Source organism: Amblyomma maculatum, chromosome 1 (assembly GCF_055883805.1).
Source record: "Amblyomma maculatum isolate TAMU_Amacu chromosome 1, ASM5588380v1, whole genome shotgun sequence".
NCBI lineage: Eukaryota > Metazoa > Arthropoda > Arachnida > Ixodida > Ixodidae > Amblyomma > Amblyomma maculatum.
Window position 1 is genome coordinate 185,472,878 of NC_139344.1, and position 25,198 is coordinate 185,498,075.

The following is a 25,198-nucleotide window of genomic DNA, read 5'->3' on the forward strand; positions in this document are numbered from 1 at the left end:
AAACACCCTAGAGACCATGTCGGTTGGCAGCCATACCAACAAGAAAATCCTATCTAGGCTTTGGCATTGGCCTTGCACTGACATGGCCTTGCACTGACCGGACCCAGGATTGCCAGACATTACCTTTTTTTGTCAAGTTTATGCAGGAGCTGCCAACTTGGGCCTCTCCTTTTATATGCGAGGTTGATATCAGAATTCACACTATTTCTATGCCAAGAAGGCATACTCATATGGCTTGGTTAAAGCGGGGTTTTATATGTGAGCTGGTAACATATACAATCGTATCATACCCTTAAAAGCAGAGCTTAACTCTTTCCCTACCATGGGGAAAATGGACGTTTTATATAGGTTGCACTAGATATTTTTTTCTGTAAAAACTGTCTAGTGTAAAATTTTATGAAATACATGAAAAGAAAGCTAAATAGATTGGCTTTGTAGGCATACAACTTTGAAAATGAAATTATGTATTGTAACACAAAATTTTATTTTCCAAAAACACGACTTTTCAAAAAAATTGAATAAAATTTGAATAAATGCACATGTACATGAAAGGAAAAAATATTTAAAAATTTTTCGAGATATACAAAATGCAGAGAAATCTATTGGCCACTTCCTGTGAAAAAATAAAACTCTAGTACCAAATAGTATTCTTGCTGCATAATAATAACTGGAAGCTTATAGTTTGGCACAAAATTCAATAGGTTTCAGTAGTTTTTTTTTTTCTGACAAAAATATCATCTCTGAAACCTGGTGTAATACACGAAAAGAAAGCTATATAAACGTGCTTTTTAGGTATTCAAGTTTGAACAACGAATTATACGCAGCAAGGTAAAATATATTTGGCCAAAAACAAAACTTTTGGCAAAAATGAACAAAAATGCGTAAAGATATGATTTTATCTAAAAAATAAAAAGGCTAAATACTTTCTTGAATATGCAAAATGTTTGCCATGTCATTGGCCAGTGTCTCTGCAAAATTCAGTGTTATAGATTTAGTATCTTTCTTGCTAAGAACAATAACTAGGAACAGTAACTGTATGTCCTAAAGCTGGGCATGCCAGGCGGCAAAGCAGTTCCTTGATGTGAAACAAAGAGGGACATTGCAGGTCTTGCAGTAGACTCTTGTTTTCTGCTGCTTTTTGGTCTCATTATAGCACTTCTTGCAATTTCGGTATGTGTCCATTTTTTCTGGTTGGTGCTGGATGCCTTGCGGCGGTGGAGGAGCCCGAACTACTAGTGCATCCTCAAGTTCAAGCAGCTGTCGCACTAATTCAAGCCTAAATGCCAGCTGGTCATAGCGGGCGACCCTTGCGAGCTCTGCAATTTCGGGATGCATCCTCCGATGCTCTTGGAATATCACAAAGCTGTTGACACAAGCAATGTCAATGCAATGAAAAAAGAGGGTTTTCCACCACCTGACGCACTTTTGCAGAACATTATAAGAGCCAATGAGTTGATCGGATTTGTCTACCCCAAGCATACCCATGTTGTACTCGTCCACAAGCTGTGGTTTTTTGACTGAAATTTGGTCCCATTTCCCATCTTGCTTTTGTCGTCGTTTCGCGGTCACATACTTGTTTGCCGTGTGGGCAGTGGTCATCATGTGGACAACGCGTCGATCCTTCCACTGAAGGTACAGCACGCCACTGTCCCGGAGCCAGCGCACATCTCCTCGTTTGGCCTTCCTTTCCCATTTCGTATCTTTGAGCTCCCTAGGAAACCCACGCCGGTCCTTGCGCGTTGTGCCACAAGCCAGTGTTGAGCGTTCAAGCAAGCACCGAAAAAGGTTGGTAGATGTGTAAAAATTGTCCATATATATGCAATAGCCCTGGTCCAAGTAGTTGTCGCAGAGGCGGGTGACCACATCATAGGCTAAGCCATTCGCACTCGGCTTGTCACGTTTGCCAGCGTAAACAATGAACTGAATTGTGTAGCCAGATCGAGGGTCGGCGAGTACCCACAATTTGTAGCCCCATTTGGTTACTTTATCTCGAATGTATTGCCGGATTCCAGATCGCCCTTTTGATTTTACCATCCTTTCATCAACAGACAGTTCTTTGTGTGGCTGAAAAAAGTATGCCGATCGTTCATTGATGTGCGCTAGGAGCCATGAAACTTTGTCCAATTTTGATGTTCTTCCTTGGGTTTGCAAATCCGGTTCAGAGACGTGGAGCATGCCAAGAAGAGCCCAGAATCGCTTTCTAGGCATTATCTTTGAGGGAATTAATCCACAAAGAAGACTAGATGTGCTCCAGTACAGGTGCAGCCGCGGTAGTTCTACTATCCCCATGTAGAGAAGCAGACCAATGAAAGTCATCATCTCTGTTGGCGTGACCTCTTTCCATGACCCGTCGGCTTCACTGTAGGTGGGTTTGTCCAAAATCTTCATCCAGGCATACTTGTTTGTGTTCTCACAAATTGTTCCAATAACGTCTGCCGTAAAAAACAGACGGAAAACGTCAATCGCGCGAAGCAATCGACGAGGGCCGCTGCGGAGCGCCATGCCAAAATGTATGCCCGGTTCCCTTCTTGGGCAGAACATCACACTCTGCTGCGCGGGAGGCAAGGTATCATGCCCAAATGATGTTGACACCCTGGAAAAGAGATAAATGATACCAATAGCAAAAACAAAACATACAGAGCGGTCGCAGACACATGCAATAAAGGCCAACAAAAAAAAAACGAAACTACCGGACTGCGGCCGCCGATGTTCCGGGCTGGTTTCCATCGTCGTCGGTGTCAGAACTGAATTCTGATGATACTGTAGCATCTTCAGAGTCACTGCTACTTGTATCGTCGATAAAATCCGTCGCAGTCAGCGCGGAGTCGTCAGATTTACGACGTTTCGAAGCGCGCGTCGTCGATGCCCGTGCTGCCATTCTCGCGCGTGACTCCGACGCGGCCGCGTGTTCGGAGCGCGTTCAAAAATAGCCGCCTCGCGGTAAACAAACTAAACAACAACGAAACCGAAGCTTCATTTATCCGCCTACAAGCTAGATGGCGCATCGTGCCCGTGAGCGACGCAGAAAATTCAAAATTCGCGCGCGACGTCATCGTTAGTGCGTCCGGAATGTGGCCGCCGGGGTTCCGGGCCAATTTTCGTCGTCAACGGGGTCGTAACTGATATCTGATGCTAATTAGCAGCATCTTCAGAGTCACTACTACTTCGGAAATCAATAAAATTGATCGTAGACCGCGCGGAGTCGTCAAATTTGCGACGTTTCGAAGCGCGCGTCGTCGGCGCGGGTGGCGCCGCTCTCGCGTGCGGGTGGCGCCTCTCTCGCGTGCGACACCGACGCCCGTTCGGAGCGCGTCCAAAAATAGCCGCCTCGCGTGAAAAATATAAACAGCATCGAAATCGAATCTTCAGTTATCCGACTACACGCTAGATAGCGCATCATGCCCGTGAGAGACGCAGAAAATTTCAAAATTCGCGCGTGAAGTCATCGTTAGTGCGTCCGGAGTGCGGCCGCCGGTGTTCCGGGCCACTTTTCGTCGTCATCGGGGTCGGAACTGAAATCAGATGCTAACTGGCAGCATCTTCAGAGTCACTACTACTTCGGTAATTGATAAAATCGATCGTAGACCGCGCGCAGTCGTCAAATTTGCGACTTTTCGAAGCGCGCGCCGTCGGCGCGGATGGCGCGATTCTCGCGTGCAAATCCGACGCTGCCGCATGTTCGGAGCACGTTCAAAAATAGCCGCCTCGCGTGAAAAATATAAACAGCATCAAAATCGAAACTTCAGTTATCCGACTATACTCTAGATGGCATAGCATGTCCGTGAGCGGCGCGGAAAGGTTCAAAATCGGCTCGTGAATTCATAGTTAGCGGGCTAACGATGCTCAATGGGCGCGGTAGGGAAAGAGTTAATGTTCCCCATAATTTTTTCACAATTAACTACCTCCAATCGCTGATGGGTCATATTAAATTTGTTTGAAAAACAAAGTAGTTTTATGCTCCATGCCTCCAGAGCTTTAAAAACTTTTGTTCATATTAAGCACAGTGCACAATGCGCTATACCTGTGTACCACCATCATTCCAGTGTACTGCCATCATTCCAGTGTTATTCGATGGCAGAACATCAAGGCAGCTGGTATAGAGCAGTTTTAGAGCAATATTACGTTTTGGAGCAGGATGGAGCATGGCAAGCATTTTTAGACCAGAATGGAGCAAATGGAGCAGCACTTTTACCCCTGTCCAAGGCATCACATTCACATATGCACCATCACGATAACACTGGCAGTACACTGCACGAATGAGTCACCTTGAGGAGATCGTCTTTCGAAGAGCGTGGAAAAAGGTCCAGCTCAGGTAGTGTGCCTATCATCATTAGAGATAAGCACACACTCATCTGGTTTGTGATAATTTTGCTTCTGTTTTCCTTTACATTTGTTTCCTCATTTGGCCAACGTAGTGCTTCATTCAGTTTTTACAGGGGTGGCGACTTGCGCAGCGCGCTTTCGCTGGAGGCAGCGGCTGTTGCCCACATGGGTGAAGCGAGCGTTCTTAGCTCGCTGCCAGCAGCGCTTTGATTTCGCTTCTGTCACCATGCTCCATTATCAACACTTTCTCGAAAATCAAGGATATTCAAGGATTTCAAGAGGCTTCTGCAGTGGTTCTGCAGTGCTGCAGCAGAAGATAATCCAGCACCGAAGGACGTAAGAAAGGACCCAGCAGACACGTACCTGAGTTAGGCCGGTTGTCTGTCATATGAGGCCGAGCCGATGGAGCTCCATCCTCTGCCCGAACCAGGATTGCGTAGGCCATCTTCTCTTCCCTGTCAAACTCGACCTTGGTGTAGATGTCTCCAGTCTCACGATCAATGGAGAAGTACTTGTCGCCATGATCTCGAGATTCTATGGCATAATAAACCTGAAACATAACACAACCCAGCACTCATCCTTAGTTGCAGTATCAGTTTACCAGTGCACAGCTGTCATCAAAGGATTCGCCAGAGCCCGCATAGCAAGAAAGCAAGTGCTTGCACTGGCAAGAATTTGCTAGGCTTACTCACATACACGATGTATAGCAACCAGGACTAATGAGTACAGAAGTAATGCCAGGAAAGTAATGGCAAGGCTCTTACTTCTCAAAAGACCTGCAATGAGGTTACCACGACAGGAAAAGAGTAAGTAAATTCTTTAAATATTCAGCTTTACCAGCTAGCATGTCAAGCGAATGTGTGTATGCCAAAGGCATCTCCTGTATCAGCAGAAGTAGTACGAATCTGTTCCATCCTCCCAAGACTAAATTTACAGTAATTTCTAATAAGCTGAGCTCAGTTGAGATGAATTTTCAGATAAGACAAATACGAGAAAATCTGGCTGATTTCTCACTGACTCAACATAACAGAAAATCACACTTTAGACACACTGTTGCGCATCTCCATCAGCTCAGGTAAACTTTCACAATGACGATGGCCCACGCAAACCTTGCACAACGCTACTCGCAGAGTGCCCGCAAAGCACTTCTTACTCCTATACAAGGAGGCTTCCCACAAATTTCTCAGAAAAAGCATTGTTCTCACTTGGGTTTCATCTCATTTGCAGACAACTGTTGTAAAGGTGTTCATCAGATAAAATTACTGTGATACAAACGGCTCTTGGTAGTTTTTGTCAGGCCCATTTGAGAGTTCGAGCTTTTGGTTAATGACATTTTTTTTCTGATTCCTTGAAGGCCAAATTAATGAGAGTTTACTGTATTCACCAGTGATATGACAGCTCCACCCGGTTTAATGCAGGTCTATCCTATACAAAAAAATGGTCTATGGAATCTGGCAAAATGCATACTGAATTTTTAAGTAGTGTGTGTGCTTCTGTGTGATTCTAGTTTAACTTTATTTCCAAATACCCTAAATTTTAAAATAAAAAGTATGAACAAAGTTTGCTATTCTTAAGTTTGCATTTCCTTTTTCACTGATCAGATGAATATTCGATATTCGAAGGAATTTTTTTCCCCGATATTCATATGCAATTCGTATACGAAAATTTCAATAATATTTGCACAACTCTAAAAATAATGCTAAAAACATTCCAGGTGAGCCCATCTAAAGCAAATCCGACGGTTTCATGGATTGTATGCACTGTATCCACAGCATAGACGAGGTGCAAAAGTGAGCAAAACTATTTTGCAGCAGTATGCAGCACAAACGACGAACTCGCACTGTTTGAAACAACTGGCGCAGCAATATGTGTTACGAGACTGATTCAGTTCCATCACTGCAATAAAACTACCTTCATAGATAATAAGAAGGCTTTTGTTAAATGCAGTCAACATAAGTGGACTCGACTGCACTTATATTGACAAAGCTTGAAAAAAAAAAAAAATGAGGGGCAGTTTTGTAACCTGGGCGCAGCTCACTTATGTGCATGTATAACTTCTAGCCAACCACGAACAAAACGGCAGTCTCAACCATATTTTCCCCCCAACAGCTTCCATCAATAAAATGCTCAGAACGTTTTGATATGAAGAATTCTGCATAAAGATCAGACAATGATATTTCTGAAATTTAAACTTAAGCTAGCTTGAGGCACCTGTTTCCAAATACAAGCTCCTAATATGAAATAACAAATGTATGTTCCCGACTACCATCACTGGATGTCTCAGTTCTCAACTGAGCTCAAGCAAGCCAATCAACAAGCGAGCATAGCTGGAGTTCACACCTTGTTATTCGGGTAAGTGCCATCTTTGTCAACAGCCTGGACCTGAGTCACTTTGGTGCCTGGTGGTAAACCTTCCAGGACTGTCTCTTGCTCCCGCTCTATGAATAGAGGGATCTCATCATTGACGTCTTCAAGGACTATGTAGACGGTTGCCTCGGATGCCAATTGCTGGATGCCGTTGTTCTGGTAGAAAGAAAAAATCATGAGTATTCAGTAGCAAAATCATAACAGCACAGACCCCAACAGAGCCATCAAAGTGCAAACGCTGAGAAGACAAAACAAAACAGGGACAGTAAAGTGCCCAAAATGACATGAAACAGAAATCCCAGCAGAGACCCTCACACCCTGCATAGGCCCACATCTCACAAAGCTGCATTAGACATTACAATCTGGAGAGACAGAAAAAAAAAAAAAAAACGTAAACAAAGGACGCACATTGAAGTTTCAAAGCTTGACCACAGATTTCAATCTGTATGAAGTGCCTCAATCTTATGGCTCCCACAGTTTACAAAATGCTTACTACTAGGATGTGCAAATTTTGAAATCTTGAAATGCAAATCAAATACAAATATAAAGAAAAATGGCTGTGAATTACATTTTACAAAATGTCTTTGAATTCTCAGTTAACATTTATGAGGGGACATGGGTCTTAAAACTAATTTTGTTATTTACTGCCCAAATTTGATGAGACCTCATAAATTGTCCCCTTCATGAATCACTGCCTTGTCGTGGCGGAGGGGCTTGCGAAACTCTATGAAGTCGTGAGCTCTGCTGTGTAGGGCCACCCAAGATAAACAGGTCACGGCAGAGAGTTCTGACAACATGTGATTCACTGGAAAAGGTAATGGCAACCCACTCCAGTATTTCCTGCTATGAAAACCCTATGGCCAGTCACGATACCATTAAAGATATGGCGCCGGAAGATGAGCCCCCCAGGTTGGAAGGCGTCCCACATGTTACTGGGGATGAACATAGGGCGATTCCTAGTAGCTCCAGGACGAATGAAGCGGCTGGGCTAAAGCCAAAAGGACGCTCAATTGTGGATGTGTCGGGAAGCGACCGGAAAGTCCGATGTTGCAAGGAGATATATCACATAGCAACATGGAATGCAAGATCTATGACGCAAGGTAAACTGGATGTCGTCAAGCGAGAAATGGACAGAGTGAACATTGATATCTTGGGTATCAGCGAGCTCAAGTGGACCGGAATGGGAGAATTTAACTCCGGCGACCATTATGTCTTTTATTGTGGGCACGAATCCAAGAGAAGGAATGGGGTCGCTCTCATAGTAAACAGAAGAATGGGCAAAGCAGTGCTAGAGTACAACCCCAAAAATGACCGAATGATTTCACTTCGGATCCAAGGTCACCCTTTCAACATAACAGTTATCCAAGTCTATGCACCGACCACTACTGCTGAAGAAGCTGACGTTGAGAGATTTTATGCGGACCTACAAAGCCTTTTAGACCGCACCCCATCATCAGACGTCGTTTTTCTCATAGGAGACTGGAATGCTAAGGTCGGGAGTGAAGAAATATCCGGAATAATAGGCAAGTTCGGTCTTGGCGAGCCAAATGAAGCTGGGCAGAGGCTAGTAGAGTTTTGTCAAGAAAACAACCTGACCATAGCGAATACCCATTTTCAACAGCACAAGAGGCGCCTGTACACATGGACTTCACCGGACGGTCTGTACAGGAATCAGATCGATTATATTCTTTGCCGGTAGAGATGGAGAAGCGCTATACAAGCAGTAAAAACAAGGTTTGGGGCCGATTGTGGCACCGATCATCAGCCTCTTGTTGCCAAAATTAAGCTTCGATTGAGGAAAACGCAGAAAACTAGAAGGCCTTTCAGGTATGATCTGGATCAAATTCTATTAGAATATGCTGTGGAAGTGAGGAATCGATTTCAAGAATTAGATCTAGAAGACAGAGAGCCCGAAGAGATGTGGACTGATGTTCGTGATATAATACAACAAGTTGCTACTAAGGTAGTTCCAAAGCAAAAGCAATGCAAGAAAGCAAACTGATTATCTGAAGAGGCTTTGCAAATAGCTGAGGAAAGGAGGATGGCAAAAGTTATGGGGGAAAGAGAAAGATACAAGGTTCTCAATGCGGATTTTCAGAAAATAGCAAGGAGAGATAAGAATGCCTTCCTGAACATACAGTGCCAAGCAGTTGAGGACAACAGCCAATTAAGGAACACAAGAGCTCTGTATAAGACAATCAAAGATATCAAAGGAAGCTTCTGTGCTAAGCTGGGCGTGATAAAGGACAAACGAGGCAAGGACTTCACTGAAGCCTCAGAGATAAATAAGAGGTGGCAGGAATACACAGAAGAACTGTACAAGAAGGACCCGAATGTGCAAACCCAACATAAGACGGTTGTGATTACTGATCTCGAGTCGGGCATCTTGAAGAGTGAAGTTGAATGGGCCTTAGCCAGCCTTGCTAAGAACAAAGCTAGCGGAACTGATGGCATTCCAGCTGAGTTGCTTCAAACCCTCAACCATGACACTGTTAACATTCTGCATACATTATGTCAGAAGATTGGGACAACCCTGCAGTAGCCACAGGATTGGAGGAGGTCAGTTTACATCCCCATTCCAAAGAAAGGCAGTGCCAAAGATTGTTCCAACTACCGCACGATCGCGCTTATTTCGCATGCTAGCAAGGTGATGTTGAAAATCCTCCAAGGAAGGCTGCAGCAGTATGTGGATCGGGAGCTTCCGGACGTGCAAGCTGGGTTTCGCAAGGGCAGAGGAACTAGAGACCAAATTGCCAACCTTCGCTGGATTATGGAAAAAGCAAGAGAGTTCCAGAAACCCATCTACTTCTGCTTTATTGATTATGCGAAAGTGTTTGACTGCGTAGATCACAGCAGATTGTGGCAAGCTCTCCAAGAGATGGGAGTTCCAATTCACCTCATCTGTCTCCTCAGGAACCTGTATAAAGGACAAGAGGCCACAGTCAGAACTGGGCATGGTCTTACTGATTGGTTTCCGATCGCATACTGTCGCCCTGCCCATTTAACCTATATGCAGAGTGCATCATGAGGAAGGCCGGTCTGGACGAGTCTTCAGCTGGAGTGAAGATTGCTGGAAAACGTATCAACAACCTTAGATATGCGGATGACACCACTTTAATGGCAGAAAGTGAAGTGGAACTCAGGAGACTTTTGATGTGCGTACAAGAAGAGGGTGAAAAGTTTGGGCTTAAACTGAACATTAAAAAGACAAAGATCATGGCGTCTTGTCCTATCAAGTCCTGGAGCATCAATGGACAAGAAGTGGAAGCTGTGACAGATTTTCTCTTCTTAGGCTCCAAGATTACCTCGGAAGGAGACTGCAGCCATGAAATTGGGAGACGCCTGCTTCTGGGAAAGAGAGCAATGGTTAGCCGTGACCACCTAGTAAAGAGCAGAGACATTAGTCTGCCAACCAAGATCCGTATAACTCGTGCTATGGTCTTTCCAGTTGTGATGTATGGATGCGAGAGTTGGACTGTGAAAAAGGCTGACCGCCGAAGAATTGCCGCGTTTGAATTGTGGTGCTGGCGAAGACTCTTGAGAGTTCCTTGGACTGCCAGAAGATCAAATCAGTCGATATTGTCGACCATAAACCCTGACTGCTCATTGGAGGGTCAAATTCTAAAGTTAAAGCTCAGCTACTTTGGTCATCTGATGAGAAGAGAGGAGTCGCTGGAGAAAGATTTGATGTTGGGAAAGGTTGAGAGTCGCCGGAGAAGGGGTAGGCAGCGAAAGCGATAGTTAGATGGCATCCTCGAGGCACTGCAGATGAAGTTATGTGATGTTAGGAAGATAGTGAGAGACCGGGAAGCGTGGCGTGACATGGTCCATAGGGTCACGAAGAGTTGGACACGACTGAACTGAACATAAATTGTAGTTGTTTTTTTTTTTTGCTAATTTCAAATATACAAAAAATTACCTTAAAGGGCAAGTACTAGTTCTGGAGGTATTAGAGAATTACCGCTACTGTCTGCTCAAACAATGGGGAAAAATGCTCATCGGAAATCAATTTCTAATATACCGGTAGATACTATAGTGTATGGAATGCAATGCTGGAAGCACGTTTCTTATTTTTCATGGAATGCAATGTTGGAAGCACATTTCTTATTTTGCCCCCCGCCGGGGTGGCGCAGTGGTTACGATGCTCGACTACTGTTCCCGAGGACGCGGGATCGAATCCCGGCCTCGGCAGCAGCTTTTCGGTGGAGGCAAAAAGCAAGGCGTCCGTGTGCTGTGCGATGTCAGTGCACGTTAAAGAACCCCAGGTGGTCGAAATTTCCGGAGTCCTCCACTACAGCGTCTCTCATAGCCCGAGTTGCTTTGGGACGTTAAACCCCACAAACCAACAAACCAACCAACCTTATTTTCCCCTGTAAAATTATTGTAATTTATCCACAAATTTTTATATAATTGACATAGCTGTGAGTGCCAAAACTCTTAATATATTAGCTCAATTTTAGAACTGCTTCCACCCTGCCGGCGTGGCGCAATGGTTACGGCGCTCGACTACTGTTCCCAAGGATCAAATCCCGGCCTCGGCGGCCACTTTTCGGTGGAGGCGAAAAGCAAGGCGCCCGTGTGCTGTGCGTTGTCAGTGCACGTTTAAGAACCCCAGGTGGTAGAAATTAACGGAGTCCTCCACTACAGAGTCTCTCACAGCCTGAGTCGCATTGGAACGTTAAATCCCCACAAATCAAACCAAACCAACCAGAACTGCTTCCAACATTGCATTCCTTCACTTTATAGTATCTAACTGTGTAGTAAAAAATAAATTTCTAGAGTGAATTTTTTCCTTATTGTTCGAGCAGACAATAGCAACAATTTTCTAATGCCCCTATAACTATATTCATTATTACAGCGCAAAGACGGCAAAGAACAAGAGGAGGACACAACAGCGCTGTGTCCTCCTCTTGTTCTGTGACATCTTTGCGCTGTACTAATGAATGTATGCAACCAACTCACCCAAAATGTTGTATTACCCTATAACTAATTGCACTAGAAGGAAAACTTTGGCATATTTGAAATCAGCAGAAAAAAAACTAAACAGTTCTGTGAGGTTTATAAAAATCAGGAAATAAATAACATTAGACCCATCTACCCCCTCAAGTTTTGTTCAATACAACAAAGAAATATTACAAAAAAAGGTAAGCACGCCAATGTTACTGCTGTAGTGTGCTAACTGTCACCGCTCTCACCAAGAGAATGTGCCAGTGCGACACTATGCCTGAAGACAAAAATGTTGGCAGCTTAGTTGGTGCTGACTATGTCTGACACTCCATTGTAAGATCTGCCGCATCAGCTCAATCTCTCTTACATGGAGGTATCAGGTTCATCCCGACCTATCCAGGAACACCAAAGCTGTATGCAGCCCCCTGTTACTGCTATGCTAGGTAAGACCACCTCAACACTTGTGCCCGTCTCAACCACAATGTTTTGTTCTGGTGTCCTGCAGCAGTGCGACCCTTGCCTCATGGCACGGCCGACCCAGATGTCAGTGATTAGTTGTCATACGAATGAGTCAGCAGCTATGGCAAATGGGACGACTCATTCAAGCTGAGTAATGCCATCTTTTATCTGAGGGACATGGTGAACCTCTCATTTAGCAACCATGAGGCTGACCTGCCATTTTGGTCCGTATGTAGGAGGAATTTCACGGAGTGTTCGGCCACCCTGCAGTGCGCAAGATTTGTGCCGAACAACTTTTACACAATCACACTCAACGCACCTAAGAGACCTTTTGCCAGTTACACTGAGGACATTACTGACCTCTGCAAGTGCGTTAACCCCCTCATGCCCGTGTGGATAAGATCCATCACATGCTCAAGGACACTGCCAAAGACCCATTGCAGATGCTTCAAGCAAAATACCCTCCCATCATCAATGAAGTCATTAAGCTTCGCCAGAGCTACCATGAACTCCGCAAGAAGCGCGCTCCTACATGGCAACCCAGTGTCTGCGACGATACCCTTTCCACATTGGCACTCCTTCTAAAGACACTCCTTTTATTCAACAAATCAAAGCCTTTGTACACGAAGAGGTTGCACCATATGACGTGTCATACAAGACCACATCACTATGCACTGCTGTCCAGGCGCGGGCTGCCACAGCAGTCTTGGCTGACCACGTGTGAAATCGTATAAGCAATAGGAATATACCCACCTCAACACGAACGGTAAGATTGTACTGCTGGATACGTTCATAGTCCAGAGGATAATTGACCACCAGCTCTGCCACTGTTTGGTGATTCTCAAGCTTTTGGTTCAAGTAGAAAGTGTCCTTCTTGTTGGTCTGTTCTGTGCTTCCTTTCATCAATGTGTAGAACACATCGGGATTCTCTGGGATTCCGGACCTGAAATAAATGCCAAGGGTTTGTTTCTAAAGCAACTGTACTGCGAATTTTGTTTCGGCATTCATCGTTCTTGGTCATTAATTAATGAGGAAATCTGACACAATTTACCTCTGTGTTCTTAAAATATGAAGCAAAAAGACTAGGCGGTCAATGAGGTGAAGTCATTATTTCAATGTTCTCTCCCTCGGCCACTTAGTTACATAGAGATCACAAATACATAGGTTTCTATAGGACTGGGGCAGGGAACAGAAAGCCTTTATAAAATTACTGTAATCTCAGAGTTTGATAAATCCAGGATCAACTGTATTTGCAAGAAGCATTCTAAATTCGCCTGCAGTGAGAAAATAAGAGCTAGTTAGAGCATGCAGCAGAGACCTAACTCTTGAGTGGGCCAAAGCAAGAAGTTCTTCAATGAACAAACTTCATTGTTAGCACATGCCAAGAACAGTATAAGCACATTCATATTAAGAAAGAGCACCACTATGCTTGTGCTCTTTACCTCTGCAACACAGTTGTGGAACTAAAGAAAGCAACCAAACAAGTTTACTTGCATGAAACAGCGCAAAGACAGGACAACGTAATGACAATGACAGTCGGACAAAGATGTCAAGATCTTTATAAAGTATGTTGCAAGGCTGAAATCCTGTCTAATAATTTAATCAGACCAAAAACACTCACCTGGCTTTAATAGCAATGACACGGGTCCCCACTTCAAGGTTCTCCTTGATAAATATTGGACCATACACAGGTTGATCCCATATTGGTGGATTATTGGCTCTGTCAACGACATCAATGATCACTTCCACCGTTGCCTGGTGCTGGGGCACACCCTTGTCCAGTGCAATGGCTCGCAGCTGATACTGGTCACGCTGAAACAAAAGAGCAGTCAAAGAGCTATAAAATTTGCCGTGTCATGTCACCAGGTTTATGGCATAACATTTCCGCTGAGCAAATCTACAAAATGTTCAAAATAAATTTTTGAAAAATTTAAAAAATTTTGTAATGATCAGTTCACCATGACAATCTGTTACCAGAGCATAGGTACTATAAGTGGTACAGAACTATAACCAAAACATTTTTTCAGGCCAAAATACACAAATGCAAGGCGTCTCAAAATGAGACCTTTTGGCTGGTTAACCAGCCTTGTGGTGAAGCTGACAGAGGAATCCTCATTTATTGTTTAGTGCACTGTTAAGGCAGCCCATGACATCGTACCTCTGTTTTATTTCGGTGGGACCGTTCTGTTATCGCAGAAATACTGCCTCATACAAGTCGTTTCGTGGATGCCACGGGAAGCTAGCCCAGTGTCTGCTCAAGCGTCACCTCGACGCAGGCATTCCTGTCGAGGCTGCTGGCACTCTGCCAACTCAACCACCCTCCCCACCTTAAGAGCTAATGTCAAATGATACACCGTGATGCTATCCCTGTGCAGCATCTTGCTGCAGTGCCGAAAATGCGCTGTAAGCTGAAACAGCGCAATACAGAAGGATACCCTAATGACGACTAACGGTTCGTTTTCTTCAAACGCTCAGTGGCAAAAGCGGGGGGCGCGCGCGCGCGGGGGGGGGGGGGGGGGGGGCGCGTTCATTATGAGCGAAAATTCAATAAATTTACCATAATGCAAATGGTTCTTGTCTGTTTATTTGAAGCCATTCGTTAATTCGAACTTTTTCCCAGTCCAGTGAAGTTCGAACTAGGGAGCTTTTACTATATAAAATGTTGTAACATTACAGATTTATTCCTTCCAACAAGTCAGTCGCAAAACTTGGCAATAATGCAGCCCTAGGCATAACCTACAACATCACAATTAGTGCAAAGAACTCTTTGTGCGACTGCCAAGTGCACAGTCTTCCATGGCTTGTTATAAGCTGCACAGTGGAGCACTCACGGCACCACTGAGGAGTAAACGGCCTTGAAAGGCTAGGACAAGGGTGCCCCTTGCTTTACATAAATATATGGCTTGGAGGCCGTCTTGAATTCTTCCTCACAAGGCTAAAAGCAAACCTGTGGCCTAAGACGTACGGCAGATGTTGTGCATGAAGCTTACTTTCATTTCTTCCCTTTTCAAGCAAGCTATTTCACCACAAAATGAAAATTATCCAGCAGGAGGACCAAGTAAAAATGCAAATTGCCTGCCAGTTAAGGTCAACATATAAAGTAGTTAGTGTGAGCACCATATTTTTCCCCAATTATAGAGAATTAATGAATAAAGCCTTTATTTTATTGAAGGGATGGCTCTGGGCCGGTAATTAGGGAATTAGGAGGGATGGGAGTAGATTTTCGCTTCTTCAAGCTGTTTCTCGTTGCTTGCCGTGCTGCCGATCTGCACGTTGTAAGTCGACCTCTCTTACACTACTCGAAGCAGGCAGCTCTCACTGCCATAGGTGGCAGTGAGAGCGGTAACGTTGTAATGTAGTGCTTGATAGTATCTGATGTACCAGGATCGGCATGTCATGCCAAAAAAATCTTTCATGAGGTACTAACGTCAAGGGCCTTCTGCAGACTAATCCAACCAGAGTCCGGGTTGATGGAGAAATATGCCAAATGCTCAGGGTCATATGGTGCAGTCAAATTGTAGACAATGGCACCATTGTTATCTGCGTCTTCGTCCGAAGCAGACACCCGCAGGATATGAATCCCAACCTAGAAAACAATAGTTTACATAAGTTATTGTTGATTAATAAGTGGCAAAACATACAAGTAGTACTTTATATAAAATGTACTTCAAAAAGAAAAATGCAACCAATACAAGTGCTCACAATAAAAGAACATGAGAATAAGGACACCTCCAGCAATATGGTACATACTGCTACTATGCATGTCTGTAGCATGTTAGAATTAGGATCCAGAGAGAACTATCCGAAATAAAACTTACCTGGGTGTCTTGCTTGACATTCTCCCTGTACTCCTGCCTGTCAAACAGGGGTGGGTTGTCATTGATATCGGTAATTTCCACTTTGAAGGAACAGACTCCTTCCAGTGGTGGGCTGCCACGGTCAGTTGCTTTTACAGTGACACTCACAAAACGACCATCATCCCCTTCACGGTCAAAAACCTGTAAAGAGAAAAAAGTGAATGAACATGACGAAAATGCCTTTTCTCTCTGCTCTCCAAGGAATGTACTGTGAACAAATGCATTTGCTCTGGCCCCTTCCCTTTCTCTAAATCTTCAAACACTTGCACCACACTCTTAAAATGGATTAGAAGAGAATATGAGCAAGCATTCTTCATTTTCAAATTACAGTGATGAAATTTGGCAGACTAGCTTGAAACCGCATCAAATAGTCAAAGTTTTGCAATGCTATCTTCAGCAGTTCTTGTTTTGTCATTGTTGACAAGTACAAAAATGGGCTATGGTTATGTAAATGCTGTCAAAAGTATTCACTAAGCATGGTCAAAGCCAAGAAACTTTTTTTGAAATTTCTCTTCTCTATGTTATAAAAGAACTGAGTACGCACATTTTCTTAAATATGAATCATGGTCTAATTACCATGTAGTAAAAGAATGAGTGTAAATAAACAAGGTTTCAATAAAAAGCTAATTAATAATAATTAAAATATTATTTAAAACTATAAATTTATTCTGACACATAGTTTGTCTTAGGTAGCCAAACATTGTAGCAACATGAGGGCATAGAGGCAGATACTGCACATTCCTAAATGTGCCTGTGCAGCTCTGCATTGCCGATACATGGCATGCTGCAAAAACCTTTGTGTTAGAAAGAAAAGCCAATAGGCATCTCTCATAGGCTGAGTCGATTTGGGACGTTGCACCCCATAAATTAATCGAAAGCCAATCGTGGTCCACAAGGCAAGCTCAAACAGAGCTGGCAGCATTATATGGATAAGGCAGTAGAGTCACTAACAGATTTTTCGGACTCCAATATTTCTGACTAGTGTGACATTTCAGACTATTGAACTATGACGCACCTCATAGGAGTGTGTACTACTGGGGACGAAAATCCATGTAACACACGAACGACAACTGAAGCATATAGCTTTCTTATCAGCCGGTAGCTTACTTATGGATGTGAAAGTTAAATGTAAGTTCTCTCATATGTACTAGAAAAATGTAACAGCATTGCTGCCATAACCACCTGATGCTCAATATCTTTCATGCGATAAAGAGCGATATCTAAATTTAAATGGATTCAATAAGAAATCAAAGCAAACATTTTCACAGGGAACTCTGGAAGTTAAATTCTAAACTTTTATATGAAGAAATTTTAAGTAAAACTATAATAGAGAAGATAAAAGAAATAGAGCAGCGACCCAACAGTAGCATTGGGGAGCAGTGGGAGCTATTTAAACAAGAAATGAAGATGAAAGCGATAGAAAGAGGTAGTTGCATTAGTTATAATGAAAAGTGAGAAGAAGCAGGTCTAAGGTCAACACTAAACATGTTAGTCGCCCAGGAAACAAACAGCCGGTAACAGAATAGAATAATTTTGGCAGAACAATTGAAAAAGATACTAAGAACATAGAGGTCGAGTTCTTATTTAAAGAGACTGTCTGCCTTGAGCTCTGAATAGGCTAGACAATCTGTTCAGTGTTGCCATTCAAGTTAATGTCAAGCTCTTCATTCCCATTCAAATAAGCCACAAGGAATGCGCGATATCCGTGTGGTCACACTGATAATGAGAAAGCGAAAATGCCATGGTTCGAATGATGCAGCAAGCCACAAGGGGGAAGGCCCTTGTTTGTTTCTCCTCATTTCTTCCTACAAGTTCCCACTCTTGGTCTGGACTGCCCAAAAAAACAAATATGTACTCACCTCGTATAAAGCACTGTTCAAATAGGGTGGTTAGGGGCTTGCATAGCAGTGCACTAGCCAAAAATAATTTCATGGCACATTCGTGACATGACTCACAGCCCCACCACCCATTATTAAAGGCACAGGGTGCAGTGAATGAATGATCAAAGCATGAGGAAAATTTAAATACAAGCTAACAATGTCATTTACAAGTGAAACGGTTAAAAAATTAAAAAAAAAATTACAATCTATTATTTGGACCAATAACTGGTCTCAACAAGTCTGAGAAATCAGATGGTGACTTACAAAACAAGTCATATGTCTAGAGATCTTGTATACTTAAACCTTTTGCTGTCTTCTGCAATTTTCTGCAGTTTATGTGCCATTCTAGTTCTAGTTTATTTGGAAATGGCTAATTTCAATACCTCTTTAAAAAATGCAAAAAAAAAATACAGAAGACAAATGGACGCAAATACACTCTCGAAAATTTTTACCTTGTTTGTTCTGATTTCACCAGTGATTTCATCAACACTGAACTTCGTTCCTTTCTGATTAGGCTGCTGGACAATGGAGTAGCGCACTTGACCATTGTGTCCTTTGTCAAGATCTCTTGCTTTCACCTGAAAAAGAATTTCCAAGCACCAACAAGCAAATGAAGCTAAGACTCATCTTATCACCAACAATCACTGTACACACACAGACAAAAAAAAAAAGCCAGAACAAGTGGGCATAAGTAGTTACAATACACTGATAGTTACGATATGTGCATTGAACACAAGCATGCCAGACCGACCGCCTTTTTCAAGCGGACTCTATGTTCACCTCGTCAAGCGGTTTTACAGCATTAGCGCTCACAGCAGATGCCCAAGGCGCCTCTAAGCTGACCGAGCTCCATGTGCGATAAGTGATGGACCCTTTGCAAAACTCTGGAAGTCAGCTTCTCTGCACAGCAAAACCCCTTCACCATGGCGGCCAAACTTGTTTTGGGGGCAGAAGTTGGGTGCAGCGCAGAATACTTTTATGTCAAGCCTGATGTCATGCACAAATCTGGCAAGCAAAATTCCTTCCCTATTGAAAACCAGGAGCAGGTAGGGGAGAGGGAGGCAGTATGAATGGCCCTTGCTCACGGAGGGGCTCTTAATCCCATAACTGCGGCAGCAGAACAAGACAGAGGGGTGCAGAAAATGGAAGTGGCCATTATTGTCACAACAGACTTCTCCCGCCTAATTTCTGCTCCAGAAACAGGTTTGAACACCATGGTGAAGGGGTATTTTCTGTGCAGAGAAGCTCAGAGAAGCTGGCTTTCAGAGTTTTGCAAAGGGTCCATTGCAGGAGCACCATTAGGTGAAGCGCCCCTTGCAGAAGCATGGCGCGCAGTTTGATATATCAAGTATTCCTCTGAACGGGATTTCGATAAATGAAAACACTGTTATACTTTTGTATGGCATTTTCAAAGGGGTATTTAGGGAGTTCGATATATGCAGTAATTTATATACCCGGGTTCGACTGTACTGCACTGTTCTTTAATCTTAATGAAAGCCAGGAGGTCAAATAAAAAGGGCAGCCCTGAAGCAGATGGACAAACGTACCTTGATGACCGAGGTGCCACTTTGTGCACCCTCTTCTACCTTAGGCGTGTAGGTCTGGCATTCCTCAAACACGGGCTTGTTGTCATTAACATCCGTTATGAACACAACTACTAGGGCTGTGCTTGTATGAGGCGTTAGAGCTCCATTTCGACAGCAGGCACCATCATCTCGAGCTGTCACATTCAACTCATACTTGTCCTTGTCCAGGTGGATGGGGCCATTGATGAGTCTGATTACACCTGTTGTGAGATAAAAGATACATGCATCACTGTGTTTCCACCCAAGTACTTGAAAACTGTGCCTGTGCTCTAGAAACCCAGAGAGAAATCATGGAACATGACAAGGCAGCTACAATCGAAGTGCTTTGCTACCAACATAAAGGCAAAAATTTCAGCAATGTACAAGGTATCAAGAGACTTCCTTAGCGCCATTTATGTGCAAGAACATCAGGCAACTCTTATGAGAAAATGCTCAAGCCAGAGCACAATTACACAGTAATGGAGCAAGTACACAACGGTACAATCTACAAATTTCATAAGCATCAAATCGTAATATATAACTGAAAAAGTTCTCTATGACTGGGGCTCTTAAACATTTCAATACTGGGGAACACCAATTGCTTTAAAAATTGCTAAAGAATCCATGTCCTGGCCTCTATCCCTAGATGCCTGATGTGCAGTAAAAAGACCGCTTGGAGATGCATGGTACCTCAAGAAATGGCCACATTAAATTAATGATTGTGCAATGATCAATGAGTGTGTTTAGTCCCAAGGTGGAGCTTGAGGCATACATGGATTTAAGTGCTCAGAAAATCCCAAACAGCACCCCAAAGAAACAAAGGGTTCTGCGGAATCCATGTTGAGAGCCCCTGCTCTAAAGGACATACAACAATCCACAAAATCAGTGTGTTGCTTTTTATGATACATAGGCAAGTAATGCAAGGTTTAAAATGTCATGCTTGACGAACATGATTTGAAAGTTCTTTAAACCAGTATAGCTGCTTTAAAGAAAAAAAAATCTCAATGAGTGGCTTTTCGCCTAAAAGTAAGCCAGGGTGTAATGGGGTGCGTTCGTTATAAACTTGAAGGACATGCTGCTCTTTGAGTAAGTTTTCTACATGTGAATAGGATGTGGTGAGTGGTGACCGCAATGAAGGACATAAAGTTACTTCAATGAAACATTCTTGGCAATTACACGATTTCTATTCCTCTACTACTGCCTTCACAAGGTGTGGTTTGTTGCTTACTACCTGTCCCATGTATCCTGGCATTTTGCTCTCGGTTACAAACTTTATTATATCTTTATGTGAAATTCACTTTTTCTGCTTTGCGTCCTGAATGGCTGCGGCACATATATCAGCTTTCTCATTACCACCGATTCCTAGATGACTTGGTACCCAAAAGAATTTAATTTCGTGTCCTTGTGTTTTGGCTATTATTGGGTGACGTATTACATTTCATAATAAGAGCTCCACTGCATTTCTGAACTGCAATGCTGCGATTAAAGTGGGTGTAGATTATACTCTACATCTTACATCATCAGCATTTGTAGCACTGAATGTCTCAATTTTCCTTCATAAGTTCACCTTCATCAATCAGCTTTAGCCAAGGCACAACAAATTTCATCCCTACAGGAATAAAGTCCCGTAATTAACAAATTATTCCTTCACTCTTTACACCAACGCAGCCACAAAGAACAGGGCACATGGAAGAATCATAAGCTTATGAATCAGACTCATGTACGACTTGGCATGGCTATGCAGTGAAAGGTTGTGCACTACATTTTGAGATGAAAGCAATATAATGGAAGCTGCAGCAATTTTCTAAGGCTGCAATCCTTACACACAAGTCCCCGTGTTGATAATGCTGCATGTTCCCATCGACAACCCATCACCCCTAGCATCACTTTATTAATGTAAAAGTGAAGTCACATAACCACCTTGCGGACAAAAGTCTCAATATCCAAATAACACAACAAAAAACAATCAGACACAGTGAAATCTCCTTGATATGATACAACTTTTCAGTATAATACAATAATTTTTTTTTTTTTCATTCCCGGCCAACACCTTGTAGAGGCAGTGTATTTTCACACAGCTAATACAACTGTAATTTTTGAAAGGGCTCGGAGAATATGATCGCAAGAACATGAAAAGCTTGCATGGTTTCGAATTTCCCCGCTAGTGGGCAACGGAAAGTGATAGCGGGGTTAATAGTAGCCATCCAAGTAACAGTATCACTGGTGGCTGAGGTATCAGTCTGTTTGCCCCCATAATGACCCCCCCCCCCCCTTCTGTCATTGAGAATTTACTTTTTCATAACGGGTTTTCCAGTTTAAGACCTGGTTGTCACAAATTGCAGCACTGACATTGGCAACCTGCGAAGATGCCCCAGTGCATCCATAACAACTGGCCAATATCTCCCCGTGTTCCTGCTGGAGTGAGCTCACAGCGAAGTTGGCAAGGCACGAAGTTTCAGACTCTCTTCGTGGTTTTAGAGTACAAAGCCAAGAGATAAAGCTAAGCATTGAAACAGGAATTATTTTCTACGTGTTTCAGAGAAGCTTGCCTCTGGACATTCAGAACTTAAAGACCAGCCTAAAATGAAAGGTCATTTAAAGCATGGTAAAAAAGTAAGTTCTGTGCCAAGTATGAATTATTGGCATCCTTTTAAGGTGTTTTGGATATTAAGATTTCTCAATAAGAACCGTATCAACGAGATTTCCTTGTAGGCACCTAAGCCACAATTTTAAGTATGTAGTGGAAATTACCTGTCCTTTCTTCAATCTGGAACATGCCAGAGGTGGTGCCACTGTTGACAAATCCAAAGAGGATGTTATCGCCATCCTTGTCACTGGCTACCACAGTGGTCACGAGAGTGCTGGGCCCAGCGTTTTCATCCACGTTTGGTGTATAAACGTCCTGGCTGAACTTCGGTGCCTCATCGTTCTTGTTTTCCGTGTATATGCGAATTGTGGCTGTGCCTGTAAGTGGTGGCTCCCCACGATCTGTAGCCCGCACTGTCAGGACATATGTGTTGTTCACATCAGCATCAAGCCGCCGATTGGAGTACACGACACCCCGGCTGTCGATGGTAAAATCTTCTTTGTCGAGCGAGTAAGTAAGCTCAGCATTACGGCCAGTGTCCATATCAGTTGCTGACACTGCAAGAGGAAAAAGAAAACGATAAGTATGGCAAATTCAGTTTTTGAAGTTCAGTTTTAATTGAAAAAGGTCTTGACATGCAAGGCATCCCTATGTGGTTGTTGAGTATAAGTTACACCCTCTCATAGACAAGAATTAACTAAGTATTAACTAAGTACACCAAGCAGCTAAGTGAAGCCCCAGTGAACGTGTTTGATTAGCAGTGCAGCTGTGCAATTTGAGGCACTGCTCCGCTAGTTAAACACCTCTCTAGACCTGGAAGCATTATATCCTCGCCATGGGTGTCGGCAAGGGGGTGCAAAACAAGCACCTGCGCACCCTCCATTCTCCCTCACCAAAAACAAAATCCTGCCGATGCCCATGATCCTTAACGCCTGCTAGCTAAGCACTATTTGTCCATTGTCATCACACACTTAGGGTAGTTAAGTCTATCAAAAAGGTTTATCAACTGCACAGAGGTCCCTAACATGATACCATACAAGGGCATCATCAAAAAAAATCATGTTGTGGCTGTCGCGGTAATTAAACTGCATTCCCACCACTGCCACTGACCTTTGTGAGCCTCCAACTGTTGCCCAACCCAAGACTACAACCCACTGATTACATGTCTACCTAGTTCTTAGATGCAAAATTTCAACCAAGAGCACAGTTCCAAGTACTATCCTTTCATGACCTCAAGACCCAATGCATGATTTAAAACAAACACTGAGACTTCACAACATCAGTGTTTACAGTTTGAATAAATCAAATGGGCCTTAAACATAACTAAACATTTCCTTAGAAGGATAAAGTGATTCAAGTGGCACCTCACCTTGAAGGATGGATGTTCCCACTGCTATGTCCTCATCAACATTATGAGCTTGGTAATCTGGCAGCTCAAATCGAGGAGCATTGTCATTCACATCAGTTACTTTAATTGTTAGCTGAAAAAGAAAAAAAAAAACGATACAAGAATAAAAAATTTCAATAAAATGACACTAGAGACCTTAAATGAACAACAAAGTGCATTTACAGTAACAAACATGACAAATAAAAGCATGCACCCCCCAATGAAGCAAATTAAATGCTGGTATGCCATCAATGTTACAACTCTGCTTTCACAGGTTGTTCAGGACACTTGTGCACTGAAATTCCCTGACTTCACCAAACTTTCCCTCACCCTGTTGACCAAGCTTTTCTAACCGTGATGTAATAACCACAACTGAAGTCTATAATAGTGACTAAGCGCATTGTCAAATACCAATTTGTACCGGATTAAGAGCAAGTCTATTTAGGAGCACTTTTTCCAAACCAAATCAAATACCGATAGCATACTTCCACTACTGAATCGAATATGAGTGGTGCAGCTCCTCTGCCAACTGAAATATTTAGACTAATATTTACTGCTTTTATGAATAATCATAGAAAATAAACAACAGTGTGGAAAACTGAAGTGCCAGCGGTGGCAGTAAGGTATGGTGCTAACTTGTAGAGTTAAAGCTACAGCTGTTAAAAGACGCTACATTCCATTAAGGGGCTGCAATAAAAATTTAGTGCATTAACTATGTGAGAGTCAAGTTAAGCAAATAAAGAATTACCTTTTCTCAATAATGACGAAAAAAAATAAACTAGAGGCACATTTCAAGACTTGCCGTATGAGCCATGGCCTCTCAGATAGGGCATTAAGGCAAGATTGCTAACTTCCTTAAGCCTTGGCGCGTCATCCTGTTAAAGGCAGTGTGTGAGCATTACAAATGGTGTCACACATATGGATCGTGTGGTGCGCTAAACCCTTCTCACCCTGCACACACTGATTGTTAATGACGACCACCGCAGCAACTGACACTCTATGAATGTTCCTGGGGAGTTCGGAAAAAAATTTGCATTATCATTTGGACGACACGGAAGTCGCGATCCTGAAGTCCGTGCTCACGAAACATGCACGAAGAATGTACACATATTTTTTTCAGCAGCAATAAATCAATTTGCTCATAGTCGACGACTGATCTTTCGGACTCTCAAAAGACCGTGAAAGTGCGCGAAAATTCCAATTTTATAGAAAAATTACTTTACATAAGACTTCCGATGGGCACATGGGAAAAAAGGGGGTCAGCAGTTTTGTGTGCAGTGTTTACAGTGTTTACAGCAACCAGCATCCGATGGCTGTGCTGCTGCCACATGCGGTTGGCGAACGTGCGGGCTTCACTAGATGAAGTACAAACACAAAAGCGTGCCTGCCCCAATGAGTTCGCTGAACTGTCTCGTTTTGAAGATGCTTCACTGCACAGTCCTCACAGTCCATGCGGTGAAGCATCCTCAAAAAATGGTGGGACCATCTCTGAAGAGGAGCCACTGCTACTGCGTCGCACTGCAAACAAACACGTGGAAGATATTTGCCCAAAATCTAATCGGCTCCTTTCTAGCTCAATTTATTTGATCACATTTTCGACTGTATAGCGGAATGAATTAATGACATTCCGCTATACATATTATATGGAGGCTTAGCTATTGACAACGGTGCTGTAGTGAATGCGAATGAAGCCTGAAAAATTGAGTAATCAGTCACGATGCATCCAAAATTTAAAGCACTCATATCCATTAGTTTTACGGAGCACTGCCATGGTGCCATGCATAAGTACAAATAATGTGTGAAAAATCAGGGGATCGGAATTTTCG

At 43.1% G+C, this 25,198-nt stretch overlaps 1 protein-coding gene across 4 annotated transcripts in view; it reads right to left on the reverse strand.

The window, feature by feature from the left end:
- Positions 1–25,198, reverse strand: part of CadN (neural cadherin) — a 219,695-nt gene that overhangs the window by 163,779 nt on the left and 30,718 nt on the right. For all 4 annotated transcript variants that reach the window (XM_084589806.1, XM_084589804.1, XM_084589805.1 and 1 more), the window contains exons 6-15: positions 23,355–23,466; positions 22,150–22,542; positions 19,381–19,619; positions 18,286–18,411; positions 15,915–16,094; positions 15,524–15,682; positions 13,718–13,908; positions 12,850–13,039; positions 6,664–6,846; positions 4,687–4,873 (exon numbers count right to left, since the gene is read on the reverse strand). In XM_084589806.1, coding sequence (XP_084445932.1) covers positions 4,687–4,873; positions 6,664–6,846; positions 12,850–13,039; positions 13,718–13,908; positions 15,524–15,682; positions 15,915–16,094; positions 18,286–18,411; positions 19,381–19,619; positions 22,150–22,542; positions 23,355–23,466 — 1,960 coding nt within the window. The remainder of the gene's footprint in view (positions 1–4,686; positions 4,874–6,663; positions 6,847–12,849; positions 13,040–13,717; positions 13,909–15,523; positions 15,683–15,914; positions 16,095–18,285; positions 18,412–19,380; positions 19,620–22,149; positions 22,543–23,354; positions 23,467–25,198) is intronic.